The sequence below is a fragment of the Achroia grisella genome, unplaced genomic scaffold (genome assembly GCF_030625045.1).
Source record: "Achroia grisella isolate CSIRO2021 unplaced genomic scaffold, CSIRO_AGI_Agris_v1 utg2156, whole genome shotgun sequence".
Classification (NCBI taxonomy): Eukaryota; Metazoa; Arthropoda; class Insecta; order Lepidoptera; family Pyralidae; genus Achroia; species Achroia grisella.
In genome coordinates this window covers 2,019,075-2,039,937 of record NW_026712714.1, presented here as the reverse complement: position 1 = coordinate 2,039,937, position 20,863 = coordinate 2,019,075, and the positions used below count along the sequence as shown (strand labels likewise).

Sequence of the window (20,863 nt, the reverse complement as noted above, 5' to 3'; positions counted from 1 at the left end):
AGCTCTAGAGATTATAACACATTATATTTTTATGCATAAATTGTATCTATTTAAAATAATGTATTGAAATGAGTTGTTAGTACAACATAAGCTTTCCTTGACTTGGGACTAGATGGCGCTGTGTGTATTGTTCTGAGATATTTATTTATATATATATATATATATATATATAATAATAATAATATTATATTATATTTGACGGCCTTGATGGTCTAGCGGTTTAACACACTTCTTTACTTCCGATTATCGCTGCTTCGATCCCTCTCACGATGTAAACTTTTGTATTCATGATTATGATTGTTTGTACTGATCTGGGTGTTTTCTATTTTGTATGTATGTAAAGAAGTGTATCTTGAGTATTTGTATCAGTTGCCTATTTAGTACCCAAACATAAGGTCTGCTGAGTTTAGGTTATTATTATGACGAGACACTGATATTTGTTGAATAATTTGAATTTGTTACTCAAATATTAAGTAATGGGAAGAACTACAGTAGTTTATAAGTAGACTAACATGTTATTCGATTAGGGATTTTATTAAAAAAAAAATACTAACTTTAAATTTAATAATACAGGCGGTGTGGGCGGGCTGGGGTCACGCGTCAGAGAACCCGAAGTTGCCCGAGCTACTGCACCGCGCCGGAGTCGTATTCATCGGACCCCCAGAGAAGGCCATGTGGGCCCTCGGAGACAAAATAGCTTCTTCCATTGTCGCACAGACGGCAAACATACCCACGCTGCCGTGGAGTGGAAGTGGTTGGTTGATAAATTTGTTTTACTAAAAGCTTTTACTTGCAACTTACTATGCTTTATTTTACGCTAGCTGTACACGTGGTTTCATCCGTGTTAAATTTCAGTATATAAATTCAATACAAAATATAGTCTATGTGTTATTCTGATGAATAAGATATATTACTGTAAAGTTTCATCAAAATGTATTCAGTAGTTTTGCGTGAAAGAGTAACAAACATCCATCTTTACAAACTTTCGCATTTGTAATAATATTAAGATGAGATAGCCCATGTACTCTCCTCATGATACCACCTATCTGTTACTTCATTAGATACCTTTACACGTACGCTCGTTCACGCGCGCAATTAAATAGTAGTAGAGCAAGAAAACGAGAAAGATCCCGTGGTCCGCCAGGTCGCGTATCCCCGCTTTTCTATTATAAGTTTTTATTCGCAACTTAGTATGCTTTTTTTTAGATAAAAGATAGCCCATATACTCTCCTCATGATATAACCCATCTGTTAAGTCATTAGATACCTTTACGCGTAGGTTCTTTCACGCGCGAAAAAATACGCATCTAAATGTAGAGAGAGACCGCACACGCCGCCAATTCGCGTATTCCCGCGTCCGTAAATCGTGCGTGCTTTGGCGCCTTAGCGTACTTAGCCGCCATTTTGCAATCACAATTAATTATTATTATCATTGCAAAATAGACTGTAGAGCAAAGACAATTATACAGTTATTTTTAATTTATTAATCTTACACGGGTCTTTGGAAAATAATACATATGCAATATGAAATAAAGTGAACAGAACGTATGCGCTATTAAGAGCGAAAGATGAACAAAAAAAAAAATAACACGATTGGTCGTGCTGCTTTTCCCTCGCGCACCAGATCGCGCGTGAAAGAACATGTCGTATAAAGGCAGCTATTCAGTTGTCAAAAGGTAACAGACAGTCATAGTTTCACATTTATATATGGTAGCATATTATTACCCCGTCTGAGATTATAATCATTCTAATATATACTTTATTTTTATTTAAAACTAGCTGTACACGCGACTTCTTTCGTGTGGAATTTAACTTGTATTTTTCTAAAACAAAAGTAGCCAAGTTACTCCTTCCTAAGTCCCGTCAAAATCGGTCCAGCCATTTTAGAGATTAGCCGGAACAAACAGTCAGTCAAAAATTGTAAAAAATGTTATTTTGGTATATGTACCGCATTTATATTCATATGCATGTAGTAAAAAACGGTTATTTCAATTTTACAAACAGACAGTCCAATTTTATTTATATGTATAGATTAATTTTATTTTGATTTGAATTGTAGAATTGAAAGCAGAGTACAATACAAAGAAAATCAAAATATCATCTGAACTGTTCGCCAAGGGTTGTGTCACTTCCCCTGAACAGGGGCTACAGGCCGCTCACAAAATTGGTAAGTTCAAACATTGAATCTTTATTTAAATATGAGCACAAACTGAGACTGCGACATCGTACTCTTATAAATTTTTGTTTGGTCCACAAACTTCACCTAAAGTTGATTAGGATAAAACTTTAGGTGATGTTTATGACAATATATTAGATAAAACCGTAGCTATATGCACAGACAAAAAATCTAGACACAAGTTATTTGCACTAGACAGTATTATTATAGTTCTTAGTAGTAGTAGTACTAGTTAAAATATGTTATACGATGTTAGAACGGTACTGAAGGAATGAAATTGTGAAATTCGCCGAAATGAGTGTTTAAGCCTATCATTAATATACAGCAAAAATAACGTAGCGGAAAGCTTCCTATTTATAGTTGACTTTTAGGACATCCTGTATCTAAATAAATAATTAACAGTGATACAGTATCAAGGAATCATTGTTAAATAACTATTTTATATTATCAGGCTTTCCCGTGATGATCAAGGCGTCAGAAGGGGGCGGTGGCAAAGGTATCAGGAAGGTGGAGAACCCTGATGATTTTAACAACATGTTCCGACAGGTTTGTTTTAATTATTTCTAAGATTTTTTTTATTAAAGTAAATTGAATGAAAATAATATAGATGCTTATATAGACGTTTATTATAGTAGAGCGTAGTGACAGAACTGTTATAAAACAAAATGTGTAAAAAGAACATCATATTTTGAATATGGATAAAAGAATATATAAAACTGCCAGTGACTCATTGTAGGTCTAACAGTTAAGATAGATTTGTTTGTATATATTCTAGTACTAAGTGGTGCCGTGACTTTATCTACAAATATGTATAACTCGGATATATTATTTTATTATTCTTTTTCGTCTTCGTTTGACTCGTCTGGTCAGTTTTAGCCAGGACGGTTTGTCCTAGCTCGTCTGGGGTGTTATTTCGGCGTTTTTTAAATCCCTCTCAATAACAGACATCCATATGAGATGGAGTCTGCCGCGTGTTCTGGGCTAGGTACTCATGTCAAGTACTGTTCTTGTTATGTGGTCTGATGGTCGCCGCATGACATGACCGTACCACCTTAGGCGGCTTTCTAAAACCTTTTCCTATTAATAAATTAAATATCAATGACATATTTAAAATTTATTAACAAATACTAATATATCCCTTGTACTTTACGAATACCTATATGTTGAACCATATTTGGCAATATTAACTGTGAATATACGGTAATCACATATCGTCTATTTTTCCTGCTTCTTACAACATTGGGCCTTTGAAGTCAAGAATGAATAGGTATTATTTGAGCTTGCGTGTAACAGCTTAGACCACATCATCACTTAACATCAGGTGGATTGCGGTCAAACGCGCTCAAATTTTAGCTCAGTTTTTGCTGGTTTTTTCCACACATATTATTATTATTATGATTATAATAGGTGCAAGCAGAAGTTCCGGGATCACCAATATTTGTCATGAAGTTGGCTAAGTCAGCCAGACATCTGGAAGTTCAACTCTTGGCTGACCAGTACGGTAAGTTTCCAAACATGACATTTTATAAGCTAGCTGTGCCGCGGTTTATCCGCGTTAAATTTCAATATAAAAAATAGCCTATGTGTCATTCTGATACATAAGCTATATTACTGTAAAGTTTCATCAAAATCCGTTCAGTTGTTTTTGGGTGAAAGAGTAACAAACATCCATTATTTTAATATTAAGACCAAGCTATTATTTATAATAATGTCTTTAATTATTTTAGAAAATACTGCAATTATTTAACACAATTTTATTATTTACAAAGGCTTTTTTCGATTAATGTTGTATAATGTAATGTTACGTTGCAGGCAACGCGATATCTCTGTTCGGTCGTGACTGTTCGATCCAACGTCGCCACCAGAAGATCATAGAGGAGGCGCCGGCGGCTATTGCCAAGCCTGACGTTTTTATTGAGATGGAAAAGGTACGGCTTAATAAAATAAAGTAATTATTTAATTTATATACGTTCGAAGTGGCAGTGAGAGATATACGAGCAAAGTTCGCAAAATATTCTAAAAGATCTTGCCCTGTCGAGAACTGAAACAGTAAGTTCTATATCAGAATATGTATCTAAATTTGCACTAGTTAATAATTAAATAAAGTTTCTTTCACCTTGAGCTTAGGTTATGTAAGTGGTTTTTTTTTTAAACTAAAAATGTCACTCAACTTAAAGTTACAACTTTTACTATTACAACAATTATTTAATAGAGTAACACGCAAATTTTTTGCTGGTTCTTCTTGTGATGAGACAGCTTTCCGAATGAGCAGTAAGAAATAGAAATAATCTTTATTCAAATAAACTTAATATAAGCACTTTTGAATAGTCAAATTTTTTTCTGCCGCTCATTCGAAATGCAGACTCATCACAAGAAGATTGAGCAAGAAACTTGTGTGTTAAGTTAAAAAGAAAACTCATAACTGTTCAAAAGTACTTCAATGTAGGTTTATTTGAATAAATAATTTTATATTATATTCTATTCTATTAATTTTGTTACTACAATAATAATACATTTTTATCTTTTATTTGTCACTAGGCTGCAGTCCGTCTAGCGAAAATGGTGGGGTACGTGAGTGCAGGCACCGTTGAGTACCTCTACGATCCGGCCACCGGGTCGTACTACTTCCTGGAACTGAACCCGCGACTCCAAGTCGAGCATCCGTGCACTGAGATGGTAGCAGATGTCAACTTGCCTGCTGCACAATTACAGGTCAGTCATTTATTTATCATATATATATATGTATTTCATACATAGTATAAAACACAGTTGCTGTCGCCGTCTGTCCATCCCTATGTATGCTTAAATCTTTAAAACTACGCAACGGATTTTGAAGCGGTTTTTTTAATAGATAGAGTAATTCTGGAGGAAGGTTTATATGTATAATACATGTACACCCGGGCGAAGCCGGGCGAGTAGCTAGTTACATAGTATAAAACAAAGTCGCTGTCTGTCCATCCCTATGTATGCTTAAATCTTTAAACTACGCAACTGATTTTGATGCGGTTTTTTAATAGATAGAGCGATTCAAGAGGACGGTTTATATGTATAATACATGTACACCCGTGCGAAGCCGGGACGAGTAGCTAGTTACATAGTATAAAACAAAGTCGCTGTCGCTGTCTGTCCATCCCTATGTATGCTTAAATCTTTAAAACTACGCAACGGTTTTGAAGCGGTTTTTTAATTGATAGAGTAATTCTGGAGGAAGGTTTATATGTATAATACATGTACACCCGGGTGAAGCCGGGCGAGTAGCTAGTTACGTAGTATAAAACAAAGTCGCTGTCGCTGTCTGTCCGTACTTATGTATGCTTAAATCTTTAAACTACGCAACGGATTTTGAAGCGGTTTTTTAATTGATAGAGCGATTCAAGAGGAAGGTTTATATGTATAATACATGTACACCCGGGCGAAGCCGGGCGAGTAGCTAGTTACATAGTATAAAACAAAGTCGCTGTCGCTGTCTGTCCGTACCTATGTATGCTTAAATGTTTAAAACTACGCAACGGATTTTGAAGCGGTTTTTTTAATAGATAGAGTAATTCTGGAGGAAGGTTTATATGTATAATACATGTACACCCGGGCGAAGCCGAGCGAGTAGCTAGTTACATAGTATAAAACAAAGTCGCTGTCGCTGTCTGTCCATCCCTATGTATGCTTAAATCTTTAAACTACGCAACGGATTTTGAAGCGGTTTTTTTAATAGATAGAGTAATTCTGGAGGAAGGTTTATATGTATAATACATATACACCCGGGCGAAGCCGAGCGAGTAGCTAGTTACATAGTATAAAACAAAGTCGCTGTCGCTGTCTGTCCATCCCTATGTATGCTTAAATCTTTAAACTACGCAACGGATTTTGAAGCGGTTTTTTTAATAGATAGAGTAATTCTGGAGGAAGGTTTATATGTATAATACATATACACCCGTGCGAAGCCGGGGCGAATAGCTAGTTTATTTATATAACTTTAATGCACACGATACAATACGTAATAGCACATTTGGACACAGGCGGAGTTGACACCATGCGGTATTTTCTATCAGTCAACTATAGCTAGTCCTGAGAATAATTGTTGGTGGTGCAAATATAATGCATATAATACAGTTATGTTTTTATGTCATTAATATTGTTTATAAAGTTTGTGTGGTTGGATAGATATGTATGGATATTTGTTAGTGTTCCAACAAAAACTGCTGGACGGATTTGAATTAATTTTCATAGACAGATAGTTCATTATATTGCCATATTAAGCCAGATTGGACTGATTGTGATACTCATTCACTGAGAGATACAGATTTCTCTCCATATGATAAGGCTGTTAGCCTACTATAGCTCAGTTGTACTACAGTTACTATATCATGTAGACATTATCCCTAAAAGATATAATAAGTGATAGAATCTTTACATAGTATGATGGTCTCGGTGGTCTAGTGGTTTAGCATATCAGCTTACTTCCGACCGTCGTGGGTTCGATTCCTCGCACGGCACAAACATTTGTATTTATGAGTATGATTGTTTGTATCGGTCGGGGTGTTTACTATGTGTATTTTGTATTTATTTATGTAAAAAAATCTATGTATTTATATCAGTTCCCATAACACAGATATCTTGACTTGGGACGGTGTGAATTGTCTTGAGATTATTATTATAGTATAAAACAAAGTCGCCACTGCTGTCTGCTAGATCTTTTTAATTATGCAATGGATTTTAATGCAGTTTTCGGCAATAGATAGATTCAAAAGGAAGGATTATATGTGTAGTACATGTGTGTTATACATGCATATACAAGCAGAGAAATGTGAAGATTTATTCTGCAACCGTGCGAAGCAGGGACGGATCCCTAGTTATAATGTAAATAAATATTAATATCTCCAGATTGCTATGGGTCTTCCACTGTATCATATCAAGGACATACGCCTGTTATACGGGGAGTCACCATGGGGAATGACCCAGCTGGACTTTGATGAGCCCAAACAGCGACCTTCCCCATGGGGACACGTGATAGCAGCCAGGATCACCTCGGAGAACCCTGATGAAGGTAAACAATTTAAAATTAAATAAAAACAATATAGTCTTATCAGGTTGTTGTTGATAAGGAATGGTTTAAACTATATGCATACATAGGTTCCTCGTAAAATATATTACCTTCCTTTAATGATGCATTGAAACGGATTAATTTATTTTGGGAATTTCAACAGAATTTCTATGTATTAAAATATCTAGATTACATATCATAAGAGTCTGTAATAGACTTACATGAATAAAGATACTTTGATTTGATATTATGTTATATCATCGAACCATTGTTGTATTTTTTACTTTCTATAATTGACTAGACTAGACGATCCGACAGACATTGTTATGTCGTGTAAGGAACGCGTGAACTGTCACCAAATATAGACACTGTCATTTTGATAGCAGGTGCAATTGCCATATTATAAAATATTGTGAGAATCTACGTGTGTACGTACAATAAGAACACATATTTACAAAAACTAAAAATATAGACCATAGACCAACAATAAAAATTAATTCCTTTCTCGCCAGGTTTCAAGCCATCTTCCGGCACAGTCCAGGAGCTGAATTTCAGGTCTTCGAAGAATGTGTGGGGATATTTCAGTGTAGCGGCCTCTGGTGGGTTGCACGAGTTCGCAGATTCGCAGTTCGGTCACTGTTTCTCATGGGGAGAGACGAGGGAGCAGGCTCGAGAGTAAGTTGTTTAGCAGTAGACCATAGTAGACTGCAGTAGACTTCAATAGATGTCAGTAGACCATCACAGACTGATCTGGAATTAAGAATACAGAACTATTTTATAAAAGCCATCGCAAACTCGTAAATTGAAGACCAAATGTAGGTTTACGTAAAATTTACTTAACATGAGAACCAAAAGTATTGATTAATTATAATACTTTTATAATAAAATTAAACGTTTAAAACAAAAAAAAAAAATATATAACTGCGTATAACTACCGGTACCTGCGGTTGCATGTACGGGATTTTCTTGAAACTTTACAATATTATGCTATATTACTATAAAGTTTCATCAAAATCCCTTTAGTAGTTTATTTGAGTATAGACTTTTCTATTCTATTTTAGGAACCTGGTCATAGCTTTGAAGGAGTTGAGCATCCGCGGAGACTTCCGTACCACGGTGGAGTACCTGATCACCTTGTTGGAGACTCCCGCCTTCCAAGAGAACAATATTGACACCAGCTGGCTCGATGCTCTTATTGCCGAGAGGGTAAGTTGGAAAAAAAAAACTACTATTTAGATATATTATATATATAACTAGCTGACCCGTTGTATGTATTTTTTAATAATAAATAAGAACAAAATTGAAATAATATAATTATCTAAAAATTAAACAAAATCGAAAAGGTATATATTAGTATTTATATATTACAAGATATTTAAAATATAAAATTATTACAAATAAAGGTCATGTTTATTCATGTAGGTCTATTACAGACTCTTATGATATCAAATCTACGAAGTGCTATCGAGCTAAGAAGAACTGCCTAGAAACTCAGCTCTTATTCTTTTCAAATGAACTAGTACTGTTTCAAAAATATACAATAATTTTAAAATTCATATTAGGGAGAATAGATTTATCATCAGCATATGCTATTTCTATTTATTCAAAAGGAAATAGTCTAATCAGTGTCCGTAGCTCGAACAGACACAAACAACACCGGTTCACGAGTATGGTATATTATTGTTTAAAATTTATAAACATATTACATTAATCAAAATTTCATAGGTATAAAACTACAAGCTTAGCCCAGCTTGTAATTTTATATGCATATAAAGGTTAAGATGTAATTGTTAACTTTGAGTTTCTTTTTCCACTAGGTTCAAGCAGAGAAGCCGGACATAATGCTGGGCGTGCTGTGCGGGGGTATACTTATAGCTGATAGCATCATCACCGCACACCTTCTGGAGTTCAAGAGCGCGCTAGAGAAGTAAGCTTTACGAATTATTCATAGTTTGTCACCTACTTAAAAAAGGAGAAGATTCTCAATTAACTGTATATTTTTATTTGTACAATATGCGATAGTTTTCCCTGAAGACGAACATTTTACGTCTTACTTGCCGCCAGTGAGCGCATTTCTGCGTCCTTCATTCGTGCATGTTTTAGCGCCTTTGTAATAATGAATTATCATTACAAAATGGAGGCCATATGAGTATGGAGGAAATTCATAATTGATAATTCGTATATTTTAACCATATCTTTGGAAAATAAAATCAAGGGATTAAAAAATAAAATTTGAAATGAAAGTGAAATGAAACATAGTCATTCGCAAAACAAGAAAGAAAATAGTTAAATGCAATCACTCATAATTACGCACCCTGGCTTTTACGCACTGTCTAGCGCGCGGTCGTGATCGAGCGTCAAAGAACGTATCGTGTAAAGGCAGGTAAACTATCAAGCAATAATGCACTTTGACTTATGATATTTTTGATATCAAATTAGTGTGAAAAATAAATAACAAAAGCCAATGTATTACCCAGGGGACAAATCCAAGGGTCGAGCCAGTTATCCAACTGCGTAGATGTGGAGTTGATACACAGCGGTTCTAAATATAAGGTGCAAGCTACCAAGTCGGGCCCCACCTCCTATTTCCTGGCCATGAACGGCAGTTTCAAGGAGATGGAGGTGCATAAGCTGACTGATGGCGGTAAGTAAATTATATCCAAGGAAAAAGGACTCTATTGTTACTGCGATTAGGTGCACATTTGGGCAAGTAGGCGATAATAGGTAGTAATTGTTTTCACTATAAATGATGTCCATGGAAAACTGACTCTATTTTTACCGCATTTAAACTCACATTTGGGCCGTTGTACCTGTAGACCTGGGACTATTTAGTAGTAAGCCAAATTTAAAAGAGTAACACGCAAGTTTCTTGTGATGAGTTTGCGATCCGAATGAGTATGACTATTCTAATATGTTTATATTAAGTTTATTTGAATAGAATGTTAGGGAAAAAAAGTATAATATAAAAAAATACGTTCATAAGCGGCTAAAATGTCCTACATGAATAAATCATTTTTGAATATGAATTAAGATTATTTCTGTTTCTTTAGGTGCATTAAGATCTTAGAATTAAATACAGTCATACCAAATCCCATCAAAAACATAAATGTGAAATGATAGCCGAGTTTAATATTATGATATATGCCTTGATTGTTGACTTCTACGACAAAAGAGATGAGATCTAAATGGGTGCCAAGTTCAATGGTCTGTCCTGAAATGTATTTATAACAATATAAAATATCATTTCTTCTTATAAATTAGGATAATATACTGTAGCCTAAGGTCTAACTTGGCCAGTTCTCATATACCAATTATTACTTTCGATTGCTAGTTACTATTAATATTAAAATAGGAACCGACAAGTAACATGTTTAGAACTTGCGAATGCTACAGTATATTTCGTATATGAATACTAGCCAAGTTAGACCTTAGGCTACAGTATATTATCCTAAGTTATAAGAAGAAATGATATTTTATATTGTTATAAATACATTTCAGGACAGACCATTGAACTTGGCACCCATTTAGATCTCATCTCTTTTGTCGTAGAAGTCAACAATCAAGGCATATATCATAATATTAAACTCGGCTATCATTTCACATTTATGTTTTTGATGGGATATCATTACTTTTTGTACATAAATTATACTAGGTACATATTTATAACTAAATTAATACCAAATTATTTTTGATAAATTACTGTATTTTCGTATATTTACGGGGTATAATTGTCTTTTTTTTTGTGTTATTTTCTATATTTTCTTGTAACTTTTAAATGTTGAAGTCCAAAGCCAATTCAGTATCAGGAATTTTTGGGCAAATCGGGGCGGTATAACGTCCACAGATGGTTGTACTCTACAATAGAGCTCTCGTGACTTGGATCTAAATTGTTAAGACGTACCCCATCTAAGGTTTTAACTCTGGAGAGTCCAACGTAAACCTGCCCTTTATTAAATATGGAGGAGCCTATGTTGAGAAGAGGACTGCCAAAACTAAGGCCTTGTGATTTGTGGATAGTAATAGCATATGTTAAGCAAATACGGAATTGTTCTCTTTCAACATATACATTATTTAATATCTGAAACTTCGTATTGACACGTTATAGTTCGTAAAGACGATTATGTAACAAATTGACTTTTATCTATTGAATTCTCAAGAAAACAATTTGTTATCAATGAGTTCTCATTCTCGAGTTAACTATACATTCCTACTTATAACTATACTAAAATTGTTATTAATTTTTGGTTTAAACTATTGCCTATACCATACGTATTTACTAAAATAATGTAATAATAATATAACCACAAATATATAAGTATAATTTAAGAAAGCTATAAATTTCGTAGCATAAATCGTAACCTTATAGGTTAGATATCGAGAAACAGAACATTGAGACATATGAGGGCGGCTGCCATTCGCTCGGACAGGTTCGCGTCAACGTTTTATCGCACCGCTCCCACACGGCGCCGCCGCGGCGCTCTATACCGAAATGTCTATTATTTAATAATTATTTATAAAAATAATGATTTTACACTATCGATGTGCGCTAAATATTGAAATAATAATGAATACCAAATCTCAGTTAATAACATAATAAATACGAAATTCGACTATACTCCTAGTTATAAGTACGAGTATATTTTAGACAGAATCTAAATTATAGCAACTAGTGTTTATCGCTCAATGCAATATTTGAAGTTTGCTAGTTATCGACACTGATGTGAAGGGGTCAACGTAAATTGGTAATGATCGACGTTTTCATACAATATTACTTTCCGTCCAGTACAAGATGAAATTTTTCGCCAGGGATCAATGTCAATTGGTGGCTATCAACGTTTTCATAGAATTTTAGTATTCGTCCAGTATAAGTTGAAATATAATCAATTAAAGTGAAAAATTGTAGTAAAATGATAACAATTTACCAGTTTTTTCCTTTATATTCACCTAATTACCTATCTGCATGCCAAATTTGAACTTCCTAGGTCATCTGGAAGTGGGTTATAATTTTGATCTATAGTTGATCAGTGATAAAAATGACGATTTTTGGACATTAATATCTAAATAACCGTTTGAGATATGTTTATGAAATTTGGAACACATATTTATCTCGCAAGTCTCAATATATGAACCAAATTTGACAGGTTTGTGTGATAGAGTTTTTGAGTTATGAGGGGGTCAAAAGTGGCTCCAAATGGTTCGTGTAAATATACACACGGTGCTGCAAGCCAGTTTACTTGAAACTCGGCTTGACACGCTGCCGCGTGTCTAGATAAGTTAGCTAAATAAATTCCTATATGAATATATAATTTTTAAGTTGCCTTTTCCACTTAATCTTTCAGGTATACTGCTCTCCATTGACGGCGCCTCATACACCACATATTTCAAAGATGAGGTGGATAAGTACCGTATAGTGATCGGGAACCAAACTGTGGTCTTCGAGAAGGAGAAGGACCCGTCCAAACTTAGAGCGCCATCTGCCGGCAAATTGATCAACACGTTGGTCGATGATGGCGGACACGTTGATAAGGGACAGCCGTACGCCGAGATTGAGGTACGTAATTGTGATAACTAATTGTAGTTAAATGGTCGCGGGTTCGATTCCTCGTACGATGCGGGCATTTTTATACATGAGTATGATCGTTTGATTGTATATACATATATATAGTATACATAGAACCCGTACTAATACAAAGAACAATAGTTACAGAGTACAAAGTAGAATATGTGCAGAGGCCGTATGGTTCGGAGTTTCTGGTGTTTCTGCCTACCTCAGTTTATGAACGTATCTGTATATTATACGCTTATTACAACATAATACAACTAAAAACATGACATTTCTTAACTACAAGTGATCTAAAGGTTGTGGTGATGATTCTTTTATCAGGTGATGAAAATGGTGATGACGCTGTCAGCGCCAGAATCCGGCAAGGTAACATGGACCTTGAGGCCAGGTGCCGTTCTTGATATGGGCTCACTTATTGGAACTTTGGGTAATTATAACATTTTATTTATTAACACTACATTATTTTGGTATTCATATTACTTGAGGACTTAGTTGAAATTTGACCATATATAAATTTTAATTTCATGTTTGAACATTATTAAGGTTCTATTATCAAAGACTGTGCTATAAACTATATAAGACTATATTATAAAAATGTATGTATGTGTATGTATGTATAAACACATGATAGTGTCTTTATACACACATTTATTTATTTAAGCTTTATTGTCCATATATTACAATTAAATTAATTATATGTATATATATATATTAAATTAATATTTTAAGTTAGGACTAATTTATTTTCTGTATGTATATGGTCCCATGTGGGTAAAAGCATCCTCCAATTTGTTCCATTTTCATCTCTTCATAGCCACGCTCATCCAGTTTTCCCCGGCCACTTCTTTAATGCCATCAGACCATCTTTTTCTCTGTCGACTTACTCGCCTTTTCCCTGTCAGTCCCAGCAACTTTGTTAGTTGGTTATACACACATACACATACATAATTTTTTTATCACTTAGTGGTATAAACCTATTCTCAAACCTAATGAATATACGTATAAAATTTTATAATAATCGGAGAGTCGTTTCGGATGAGTATAAACACGAAATCTGTGACACAAGAATTTTATATATTAGATTATTGTATGTCTTAGAACTGGACGATCCGTCACTAGTGACGACAGCGCAGCCCTACAAGTTGCAATTCCCTCTGGAGGACAACCCGCAGGTGTCAGAGAAACTCAACCACGCCCACAACAAATATAGGGCTATATTGGAAAATACACTAGCAGGTAAATATATATTTGATGTTGAGGACGACTGTACAAAGATGTTTACTTGGACCTCAGTCGCATATATTTCTGGCAATCTTTGTAGGCGCCGGTTGAAGTGTGAGATATGGCAGTTAAATTACACAGCAGAAAGATATAATAATAATAATAATAATAGTAATAATAATAAATATTTCTGGACAATTAACACAGTGCCATCTAGTCCCACTGTAAGCAGAGCTTGTGTTATGGCTACTAGACAAGTGATATAAATATTTATTTATTTTTGAAAATTAATAAATCAATTAATATATTTACATAAAAAACACTTTGACCGATACAAACAATCATACTTATGAATACAAGTCCGTACCGTGCGAGGAATCGAACCCGCGACCATCGGAAGTAAAGCGGCGTGCTACATCGCTAGACCACCGAGGCCGATAGTTAATTAGTATCATAATTTTTCAATTAATATTTAGGTTACTGCTTACCCGAGCCATACAACACGCCCAGACTGCGGGAGGTGGTGGAAAAATTCATGCAGAGTCTGCGGGACCCGTCCTTGCCGCTGTTAGAACTACAAGAGGTATGTTTGGTTGATACGTTAAACTAAACACATCTATTTCAGTGCGGCTCATCGAGGTTACTTGTGACTTGAAAGCTGGTAGCTACTTTGCCCAGAAGGTAAGGCTATTCTAAGAAGCAACACTGCATTATTAATATTTTGGCTACACTGGCTCGATGTCCCTCGTTGGATACAATGATTGTTTTTTTTGTAAATTATAAACTAAGAAAAATCAGCGCTGCAATGACACGCTGCGGCACAAGCTGGAGGCCGTTTCAGTTCATAGCGCGATGAGCTTTTAAGTTTTTATTATATTTTTACTCTGTTAAACTCTGTATTATGGTATGCTGAATGATTACTATTATGATTACTCTTTTATGTATGTTCTATATATCTCCCTTTTTACAAGGGTAATACAAACACGTGAGCCTTAGCCAAGCGTGGATGAGTTATGTTATGATGATAAAAGTGAAGACGAAAGAATTTCTTTTAATATTATTATTAAACACTAACTACATACTGGGCCACTACCCCTGTACAATAATTTTCAAGGAACTAGCGGTTTCTTACTGATGCTCATGAAGTTGTCAGTTTTGTATTTATAAGTTGATATAACTAAACGCTGTAATCTAGTGGTTTATTACCCTGATATCCGCCGAGGCTGTGAGTTCAAATATACCTTTTGTATTTGTAAAATAATAATAGCGAATGCAATAGAGCTGTGTGACCTACTTTGGGTTACTACCCTGATTTAAACCCAAGGGTCGTGAGTACAAATTTGCCTGGGTCAAAAATAATCAACTTCTTGGTGAAGATATCAAACCAAAAAATAATTTGAAAGACTGGGGTAGGATCGTTCTTTCATTCTGCCACGTTGGTGCCAAAGTTTATTTTGCTCATATCAAAATCAGTCGGTTTATTATACTAGTATAGGATAGACTTCATATGTCCAAGTTCTCCACCAGGTCTTGTCGTCCACGTCCGGTCGTATACCAATAGCTGTGGAGAAGAAGGTGCGCAAACTGATGGCGCTGTACGAGAGGAACATCACCAGTGTTCTGGCGCAGTTCCCGAGTCAACAGATTGCTAGTGTTATTGATCAGTGAGTACATTGGATCTATGAATGTGTCTCTGGTGAATTGATTGATGACGAGCGTGCATGGCAATAGTTGTTCATGCAAGGGATTTTCATTTAATGTTAGACATAGATACCTATATGAGTATATCAACTTATATGAATGTACATTGTAAATAATTGGCTTTTAAAAAAATATACAATTGAGTTTCTTGCCAGTTCTTACCAATTGGATACACACTTAATTGGACGGTAGGGAAAACAATTATAATATAAAAAAAAAATTACGTTCATAAGCGGCTAAAATGTCCTACATGAATAAATGATATTTTTGATTTTTTTTTAATTTGAATTATATGTAAGTAACGAAATTTTTTTTTAATTTGAATTATATGTAAGTAACGAAGATAATACTTGTTGCAGCCACGCGGCGTCGCTCGCTAAACGTGCTGACAGGGACGTGTTCTTTATGAGTACGCAGGCGCTTGTCGTATTAGTCCAGAGATACAGGTAAGAAATTTAAAACAGTTTAAATTCATTTTTCTATTGTAAGTGTTTTTGTCTTTCTGTTTCTTTGTTACCTTTTCAAACTGAACGGATTGTAATAAAAAAATTATATGATGTGCTCATATGTTGTGGATCTTCATCATGATGACAGATATACGCTATCTTTTACTAAAAAAATACAGAAATCACGTAATATAGTTAATATACTATATCTCAGGACAATTCACACAACGCCATCTAGTTCCAAGCAAAGCAGAACTTCTGACATGGATACTGAACAACTGGTATAAATACATACATATATTTCTTTGTAAATACATAATATACATAGAAAAATCCCAAACTGATACAATCATACTCGTGAATACACGTATTTGTATCGTTTGAGCAATCGAACCCGCGACTGTCGGAAGTAAAGCGGTGTATTAAACCGCTAGATTCATGGAGCCGTTAATTGAACGTTTCACCAGGACGGATATGGCATATATTTTTTATTTAAGACAAAGCGTATAAAGTCACGGGTAATAACTAGTGTGTGATATATTTAAAATATATTAACCCTAAAACTTACTTGCTCATACCCTTAGGAATGGCATACGAGGTCGTATGAAGGCAGCTGTGCACGATCTACTTAAGCAGTATTATCTGGTCGAAAGTCACTTCCAGCTGGGTGAGTATTTTTTTATATAATTAATTGTGTAGTATGTAAAATTAAGATTGTTTTCTTTGTAATTAGTGTATTATATATAGACGTCTCGCCTAGCTTCGCACGGGTGTACATATAATATATATATATGAACCTTCCTCTTGAATGACTCTATCTATTAAAAAAACCGTTTCAAAATCTGTTGCGTAGTTTTAAAGATTTAAGCATACATGGGGACGGACAGACAGCGGCAGCGACTTTGTTTTATACTATGTAATGATGTGTATGTATATATCTTCATAAGTGGGCATATTTGGAAACTGTTAAGCTTACTTAATATGATGTAAAGAAATAAATATCGCAATGAAATTTGATAAAAACTAATTGACTGATCGCAGATACATTATATGTATTGTCAACCGGGTTGTAAGACGAATAATTTTAGGGTAAATAAAGCTATTTAATTTAATGTACCTCTGCCGACGTTTCGACTAGGCATGAGCAATGCAACCTAGTCGAAACGTCGAGAGTAATATAGTTTAAAAATAACTAATCCCAGATAGACAAGGTAAAAAATAAATTAACAAATAACTCAGGACAATTCAACAGCGTCACCTAGTCCCAAGCTAAGCAGAGTTTGTGTTGTGGGCACTAGACAACTGATATAAATACATAGATCTTATGTTTAGTTTTTAAAAATAGATACATAATATATACACAACTTTATATCCGATGGACACGCATTTGATGCCTCGCACCATACAAGCATTTGTATTCATGAGTATGATTGTTTGTACTAGGTATATATTTACGAAAAAAATATCTAAGTATTTATATCAGTTGTCTAGTACCAATAACTCAAGCTCTGCTTACGTTGGGACTAGATGACGTTGTGTGTATTGTTCAGGATTTTTTTTCTTTTTCATTTGTCTATGGCATAGAGGTATTATTATTATAGTAATCGTTATATTCAGGGTCATACGACAAATGCGTGGTGGCGCTCCGCGACCGCTACAAGGACGATATGCAAGCGGTTGCCAATATTATATTCTCCCACAATCAAGTCTCCAAGAAGAATTTACTGGTTTGTATAAATAACTATTTAATTTTCTCATTTACAACGCTCTTTAAAAAGTATATAATATTAATTATCTCTGACATGTTAGAAGCAATAACTCTGCGAATTTTAAGCGACTAGTAAAATGTCTATTTGGATCAGAATTAACGACTATGTGATTATCATAAACCGTATGTATATTATAAATTCGAACGTCTGTTAGTTTGACATACTAAATGTCTAAACAGATATTAATGAAATTTTACGTGAAGATAGATTGATAAAAAAAAGCATACAGTATTACATAAACTCAATCGTAAAATCATTTGCTATTTATTGAATAATTTCCATAAACCAGGATGCCGTAAGAACCGACTAAGGGAACAAATCCCGAATATCAAAAGCTACACTCAAAATAAAACCCTATGCCAAAATTATTATGGTTTAATTACTAATTCTACTTTACTTGTGAAGTATAAGGTTTAATTACTAATTATAATTTACTTTACTTGTTAAAATAGTACGGTTTGATAGTCAAAAGATAGCTACAGTACATGAAGTCCAATAACACGTACATTTTCTCTTCAGGTGACGCTCCTGATCGATCACCTATGGTCCAACGAGCCTGGACTGACCGACGAGCTGGCTACCACCCTCAACGAGCTTACGTCGCTACACAGAGCCGAGCACAGCAGGGTCGCGCTTAGAGCGAGACAGGTATGTTAGTATTTGAGCGACGAGAAACATTACGGAAGACAAACTCTGCTTGTAGGAACTGGTCTGCTCTAATCACTACGACTGATTTAACTTTATTGTGTATTTAATATAATATTTAACCGTAATAAAATTGCTAGTTTTGTTTTGTATAAACACGTTTCGACATAAAAATATAAAGTTAACGATTATTTAAAAGAGCAATACGCAAGTTTCTTGCTCATTCTTCTTTATGTTGAGAGAGTTTTCCGAATGAGCCGTAGATTAGAAAAAATTATAACTATGACTATTCAAAAGTGCTTAAATTAAGTTTATTTGAATAAAGGATTTTCTGTTATCTTCTATTTTAATTGTTTTATGTGGAAATGTTAAAATGAGTATTATTAGAAGAATTTAATGATGATTAGAATGATTCTTAAAACATATATATGAAACGCAACATTATTTTGCAACAAGTATTCTAGTAGATTCTCTCGATACGTAATGTGAACTTGACGACTTGACTTCTTCAATTAAAAAACCTGCCTTTACACGTTTTCACGCGCGATCAGAAGTGCACGTGATTTAGCGCATTAAGGCTAGCACGCGCAAACGTGACTGCATTTTACTATATTCTGTTTTCACTTCATTCTTCACGTTTCATGTCATTTTATTTACTTTTAAAATTGTAATTTCAAGTATTCTATTATAAATATTGGCAAGAGCTCCACCGACAAGAGCGTAGCTCTTAAATTATGAATGAATGAATGAATGAATTATAAATATTATTTTCCAAAAATACTTTTTTGCCATAACTCTGTAATTATATCTTTGCTGCAGAGTCAGAGGTCCGCCATTTTGAAGTGATAATTAATAAAAGGCGCTAAAGCACGCACGATTGAAGAACTCTCGCGCTCTCTTTCTCATTCTATTTATCTACATTTATATGCACAACCTTTCCTATAAAATATCCGATTTGCGCGTGAAAGAGCGTACTTGTAAAGGCAGCTAATCTCTTGTATATAAAGTAGTAATTGTTCATTTAATTGAATATGTTCTCTTGACAGGTCCTAATCGCCGCCCATCAGCCCGCGTATGAACTCCGTCACAATCAAATGGAGTCGATATTCTTGTCGGCAGTGGACATGTACGGCCACGATTTCCATCCGGAGAACTTGCAGAAGTTAATACTATCTGAAACGTCCATATTTGATATACTTCACGATTTCTTTTATCACACAAATGCTGCGGTAAGTGGTAACGAAATAATACAAATATATTATATATTTTTAATACTTAATAGTGTTCAATTATATAATTGAACGCTATTAAGTTGAATCCTAAAAATATTCTAATCACATTATTTCTACAAAATTATATATCTAAGTGATGTTACTCAGGTATGCAATGCGGCTCTGGAGGTATACGTGCGTCGCGCGTACACGTCTTACGACATTGCTTGCCTTCAACACCTGGCGTTGTCTGGGGAGCTGGGCGTCGTTCACTTCCAGTTCGTGCTACCCACCGGACACCCCAACAGGTAAATCTAACACTTTAGTATTCCAGATAACTTATGTTACTGTCTGCTTGCTAATTTTATTTAAAAGTCATGAAACAATGTGCTGGAAATTCTAACTCAAACTAAGGTCACATTCGGTAATATACCTACCTTAAAATTTTATATAAAGTACCTTTTTACTTTATATAAAATTTTGTAATTTCTAACTAGTCTGTGCATTCTTGTTATTTGTGTTTAATAAGTAACTATTTTAGTATGTAAATATTGCTTTCATTAGTATGTTACCGCAAGTATAACAATTTAATAACTATTTCCTTCATAAAGTAATAAACCTATTCTTTCACTTAAGTATTGCCTCATCTATAAAAGAAGTCATTCGTTCACTGTGTGATTGAATTAGTGAACGAATAATTGACTCATCCAATTTGTTACTCTTCATTCGTTCTTTCGCTCATTGAATCGAAATATATTTCCGTTATCAGGATTCCAATCAGCCAGTCGGAAATCGAGCTGTCCGCGGCACAGGACCAGGAGGGTATACCGGCGGAGCTTTGTACAGCGGCAATGAGGAAGTGTCATCATCGAACTGGGGCGCTGGCAGCGTTCACATCGTTTGATCAGTTCGTGCAGTACGCCGACGAACTGTTGGATCTCGTTCACGACTTCGCCAGCTCTGCTTCGGTCAGAAGAGAAGTATGTAACCGTTCTATTAACCAATTAGGGATCTCTACCTTTTAAGAACAGCTATTTTTATTAGTTATTCTTTGATAATGTAAGCTATGAGTGAAAGGATTTTTTAAAATCAGT

At 34.7% G+C, this 20,863-nt stretch overlaps 1 protein-coding gene across 1 annotated transcript in view; it reads left to right on the top strand.

Annotated features, from left to right (window-relative positions):
- LOC131842263 (acetyl-CoA carboxylase) overlaps positions 1-20,863 on the top strand; it is a 62,884-nt gene that overhangs the window by 22,913 nt on the left and 19,108 nt on the right. Inside the window, exons 5-27 of the mRNA XM_059190800.1 lie at positions 574-754; positions 2,059-2,166; positions 2,627-2,721; positions 3,583-3,676; positions 3,988-4,103; positions 4,714-4,887; positions 7,054-7,216; positions 7,726-7,888; positions 8,275-8,419; positions 9,031-9,140; positions 9,691-9,857; positions 12,553-12,764; positions 13,098-13,203; positions 13,875-14,012; positions 14,474-14,580; positions 15,525-15,661; positions 16,058-16,144; positions 16,729-16,811; positions 17,762-17,871; positions 18,433-18,561; positions 19,605-19,787; positions 19,938-20,077; positions 20,539-20,749. Coding sequence (XP_059046783.1) covers positions 574-754; positions 2,059-2,166; positions 2,627-2,721; positions 3,583-3,676; positions 3,988-4,103; positions 4,714-4,887; positions 7,054-7,216; positions 7,726-7,888; positions 8,275-8,419; positions 9,031-9,140; positions 9,691-9,857; positions 12,553-12,764; positions 13,098-13,203; positions 13,875-14,012; positions 14,474-14,580; positions 15,525-15,661; positions 16,058-16,144; positions 16,729-16,811; positions 17,762-17,871; positions 18,433-18,561; positions 19,605-19,787; positions 19,938-20,077; positions 20,539-20,749 — 3,159 coding nt within the window. The remainder of the gene's footprint in view (positions 1-573; positions 755-2,058; positions 2,167-2,626; positions 2,722-3,582; positions 3,677-3,987; positions 4,104-4,713; positions 4,888-7,053; positions 7,217-7,725; positions 7,889-8,274; positions 8,420-9,030; positions 9,141-9,690; positions 9,858-12,552; positions 12,765-13,097; positions 13,204-13,874; positions 14,013-14,473; positions 14,581-15,524; positions 15,662-16,057; positions 16,145-16,728; positions 16,812-17,761; positions 17,872-18,432; positions 18,562-19,604; positions 19,788-19,937; positions 20,078-20,538; positions 20,750-20,863) is intronic.